The sequence below is a fragment of the Carcharodon carcharias genome, chromosome 3, assembly GCF_017639515.1.
Source record: "Carcharodon carcharias isolate sCarCar2 chromosome 3, sCarCar2.pri, whole genome shotgun sequence".
In the NCBI taxonomy this organism is placed as follows: domain Eukaryota; kingdom Metazoa; phylum Chordata; class Chondrichthyes; order Lamniformes; family Lamnidae; genus Carcharodon; species Carcharodon carcharias.
Window position 1 is genome coordinate 109096088 of NC_054469.1, and position 4936 is coordinate 109101023.

Below are 4936 nucleotides of genomic sequence, written 5' to 3' on the forward strand. Positions count from 1 at the left end.
CATGTCAGATGCAAACTTTATAATGCAGCTTTCTACACCCCAAGTCCCGGTTGTTCATATAAGTTGAGAAAAGCAATGGACCCAAGGCTGAATCTTGGGGAATACACAGTGCAAACCACCTCCCAGTCTGAGAAACATCCATTCACCACCACCCTTTGCTTCCTGAACTTGACCCAGTTTTGTATTAATAGCATCACTTTCTCTTTAATTCCTTTCATCTTCTTAATCAAGCCTCCTGTCTGACATTTTATCACATACCTCCTGAAAATCCATACAGATATCTACTACACTACCTCAACCTCCTCTGTTACCTTATCAAAAAATTCAGGTAAAAAGATAGTCATTTGGTAGTATGGAACTTGAGTATTACTGAAAAAAGACATTTCATCAAAGCTTTTCATCTTGCGCTCATAACTCATTATCTTGCATTCTTGCACAAATTGTTCTGATGAGTGAAAGACGAAAAGCTTCAAAAAATATTTTTTCAGCAATTCAGTTGAATTACTCAAGCACAATTTGTATTTAACAAATCCTTGCTGGCTCTTGATTAACCTAACTCCCATATGTAAGCTTATTTTCTCCCTAATAATTGTTTTTAATAACCTCCCCAAAACCGATGTTAGGCTGACTGACCTGTAATTTCCTGGGTTATTCCTTTCCCCTTTCTTGAATGATGATATAATTTCAGCAACCCTACTGTTCCTTGGCACTGCTCCTGTATTCAATTGGGATAGAAATATTATGACTAATGCACCTGCTATTTCTATATTTGCTTCTACCATATGCTAATTCATGTTCACCTATTCTACCTATCTAGCTAAAGTTGTCAGCCACTCCACCTTGCATTTTTAACTTTAAAATTCTTATTCTTATCTTTAAATCTCTCCAAGCTACAACCTACTCCAGTCTTATATTTCATTTTGGTAACACTTGATTCCTCTATCTGTGTCATTTTGTGCAGCTCCCTTCCCTTTGCTCAATCTTTGGCCTCACACCTTTCAGCTACCTGAGTTTTTTTTAATCTCAATTCCTTCCCTAAAAATCTGTTTCTCTACCTCTATTTCATAATTTAACAATCTTCTGAAAACTCATCTCTGCCACCAAGATTTTGGTCACCCCTTCTAATCTCTCTCTTACTAAATTAGCTTCCATTCTCTTTACATCTCTGTTTGAAGTGCCTTGGAACTATGTCTTTACTTTCAAAGTGCTTTACAAATGAAAGTTGTTGTCAAATGAAGCTCAAAAGCTTAAATTGTAGCATGAAGTTCTGTATGTTCACTTTGGAAACCATACAATGGTGAAAGACCATCTTGAAAATGTTGTACACTTCTATAAACAGATATTTATTCCCTGTATCAACATCTGTATTAGTTGACTTTTGTACTGGTAAAGATTGTATCAAAATTGAAAACCTGTAAAAGGTCTGCTAAATTCTGTATTAAATTATCTCATTGCATTATCAGTTTGATTCTGCATCCCACTTATATATACATTCCAGTTATTATGCACTGTTAATGTTGAATTGTTGATCAATTTGATGCATTCAAGCAAGTTTTCAGGAATATAAAGTGTAACAATTTTATTACTTCTGTGGTTTTACAATATGGTATTTGAAGTAGAAACTAATAGAATTTTAATGATAAATTTCAATGCAGAGGTTCAAGTTTAACACTTACCAGGATATATACACTTCTCAATTTCAAAATAAGTTTATTGCACAGATTTTAATACTAAATAGTGACTTCTTATGGGATTAGCTTCCACACATTGGCAATTATGTTTTTCTCAGATGATAACTTGACATTCTTGGTAGAAATTTCTCTTTTTTTTGCGCCAACCGTGATGATGATTCCATTTTCCCACACTGAGGTTCAGCATCTGCAGGGTTTCATAGTACTAATGGCTACTAAATTGTCGAAAATACTCCATTGCCCTGAGGATGTGAGTCCTCTCTGATTTATGAGACGATGCAGCCACCCTTCTCCTTGAAGGGATTCTTGTCCTCAGGGATTCCCTTTACTAAAGGATCTTCTGCAGACTGTGATTCAATGTAATCCTTCAGCTCCTCGGCACATTTAGACACCTGAAATAATTCAAAGTCAAATTATAATTTGTAAACGATAAATAGAGTGATTGTACAATTTAAACACAGTCACAATAGTACATGCAGAGAGCTGTCTCCTGTTCCTGAGAACGCTGTTCATAGCCAGGCATGCATCATTGGCCTTGCTGTGTCTGCAACACAGTTTACATCTAAGGGCTGAAGTGAATAACTGCAGCTTCAGATGCCAATTGATGCACTGTGCATTTCCAATATATTCTATATCCATTTTCAATTTCCAATATCCTAAGTTTACATGTGCTGCAAATTAGGAGAAGCAATATGCATTCCTCTGATTATCTCTGACCGAACATGCAGGCTTTGTTGCTGGCCATCTGAGATTTCACAAAGCTGTCTGTACTGTAAACATTAATACAACAAAGTTTCAAGTCTTCAATATTCAATCACCTGTGACATTGAACTTTTACAAAATATTCATTATGAGCATATTCAATTACATTGTTTCTTATTTTAATACAATATTACATATTCCAACAGATCCTGCTTTATTGCTTATTACTGTTAATTTGGAGTAAACTAGTGGATCACAGATATAATTGAAGACATTGTGCACATTATTGATTCTTTCCTGAGTCTATTGAATTTTAAGACTAGCCCTAACTTTAATGAGGAGCAGCCATATCACTGTGATCTGAGAGTGTTCATGCTAATATTTGATGGGTTAAGAGGCAGCAGTGGATAGCTTTGTCTTGACTTTTGTTCCCACAATTTGGCACTCAATGTTAACATCCGGCAGGTCCAAAGCCATTAAAGTATTAAAATAAGTTGCATATTGGATTTGCTTGAAAATTTAACTAATTCATCACCTTTTTGATCTTTATTCAGATTTCACTAATGCTGAAAGGCAATTTGCTGTTTGCGTTTCATTATATGAAATGAACATTAGAACCAATTTAGCAATAGTTAAAAGAAAACTGCAGACCCACAAAACAGCAACAGAAAAATAGAAGTCTCATCTTGGTGTTCTGAAATCATAAACAGGAGTTCCTACCAGCATTCTCTCTAACGTTACTTCTTTACGAAGTTGTTCTACCTCCATTTTCAATCGGTCCTTATCTGTTAACTCTTCCATCCCGGCCTGTTATGGTTGTCTTAAAAACAAACAAACTTTCGTTCGTGATATTGTCAAGATAATCGCAATTTTTAAAGCACGGATGTTTAAAAAAAACTCTTGCTGCAATGCAATGCGAACGAATGAATGGTGTAAGAGGCGCAAGTTTTGGAAGCGATGAGCTCACCCGGGGTAAATTCAACTCATCCACTGGCGAGACTCTCCGGCTACAGCCACTTCCACGGCCAGTGATCCCGCAACCTTCTGTAAGGCCCTTTAAAACAAGGCCCTTAATATCTTAATCTTCCAATGTGATTAAATCAAGAGCTTTAACAGATTTAAACATTAAGTAGAAGGGGAGAAAATCCTTGCCAAACATATTGTTCTAAAATTGCATACGCAACTTTTAAAGGAAACAGTTTTTTTTAAAAAAAAACACATCCTTCCTTTGGTTCGTCAACCTTCCTGTAAACATACTTTTTGTTTATTTTTAAATTACATTTATTAATAAAGTGGATCATACTGACGTCAGCGGCGGTAAGCTGCAAAAGTCTGTTATCAGAGTATTTATCGCCTCTTATACATCTGTTGGAGTGGGTCACCTGCTCAACGCAGTCACTTATAATAATCACTTAGAATAATTCTCATTGCTTCCCCACACACAACACTGAAATATATTTAACATCATTCCCTGCAAAATACGTGGTAAAATTGAAACTTATTCTTGGTTTGTTTAACACACACGGGCATCTTCAAAATGACCTAAAATAGGTTGATTTTTAAATATAAATTTGTCCTTCAAACGTCAAAGTCTCTCTACTCGAACATTAGAGATGCAATGCTATTCTGTGACAACATCTTTTGACGGAGTATTCACAAATTGTAACATTGAATATAAATTGGATTTGGCTGTGCCTGTTTTATATGTGTAAAATGAAAACAAACCATTCTCAGCCTTGAATATGCTCAGCATCTGAACATCCACCGTCCTCTCTGGTAAAGAGTCCTAAAGATCCACAACCTTCTAACTGAAGAAATGTCTCCTCATTGCAGTCCGCAATGGCTGCCTACCCTGAGACTGTGCCCACTACTTCCAGACTCCAGCCAGTGGAAACAGTTTCTCAGCACCTACCAGGTCAAGCCTTCTCAGAGTATTATATGTTCCAGTGAGGTCACCTCTCAATCTTACTAAACTCCACACAGTATAGACCCATATGATTCAATCGCTCCTCATAGAGCATCTCTCTTATTGCAGGAATCAATCTATTGAACCTTTATTGCACCCTTTCTAACGCAAGTATATCCTACCTTAGGTAAGGTGGCCAAAAATGAACATAGTGCTTTCACCAAATGACTATATAATTTCAGCAAGACTTTCTTACTCTTATACTCCAAACCCCTTGCCAACAAAGGCCAACATTCAATTTACATTCATAATTGCTTGCTGTACTTGCATGCGAACTTTCTGCATTTCATGTGGAAGGATACCAACATTTAATAGCCCCTTACCATTTAAAAATATTCTGATTTTCCATTCTTCCTAGCAAAGTGAATAGCCTCACATTTCTGCAAATTGTACTTCACTTGCCACCTTCATAGCCATTCTGTAACCTATCTATATTAGATCCCCCCCACCCCACCCTCATTGGGGCTATCACCCTTGCTCGTCCAGCTTTCGACCCTTAATGAACCCATTAGCACATTTCTTAGCTAATATCACCACTGTCAACACCTCTTTGTCCTTTTTTCTATGACATCTTTTG

The 4936-nt window shown here is 36.6% G+C and overlaps 1 protein-coding gene across 2 annotated transcripts; it reads right to left on the reverse strand.

The window, feature by feature from the left end:
- Positions 1–1564: 1564 nt before the first annotated feature.
- On the reverse strand, positions 1565–4220 carry LOC121275675 (guanine nucleotide-binding protein G(T) subunit gamma-T1-like). 2 transcript variants are annotated; one of them, XM_041183201.1, is made up of 4 exons: positions 4119–4220; positions 3361–3447; positions 3114–3213; positions 1565–2083 (listed from the first exon to the last, which is right to left on the reverse strand). In XM_041183201.1, exons 3-4 carry the CDS (start codon positions 3192–3194, stop codon positions 1958–1960), a joined length of 207 nt encoding a protein of 68 aa, XP_041039135.1. In that variant the 5' UTR covers positions 3195–3213; positions 3361–3447; positions 4119–4220; the 3' UTR covers positions 1565–1957. The 2 variants fall into 2 exon arrangements, with proteins under 2 accessions (XP_041039135.1, XP_041039134.1); XM_041183200.1 differs by lacking the exon at positions 4119–4220 and having other exon boundaries at positions 3361–3578.
- Positions 4221–4936: the final 716 nt, after the last annotated feature.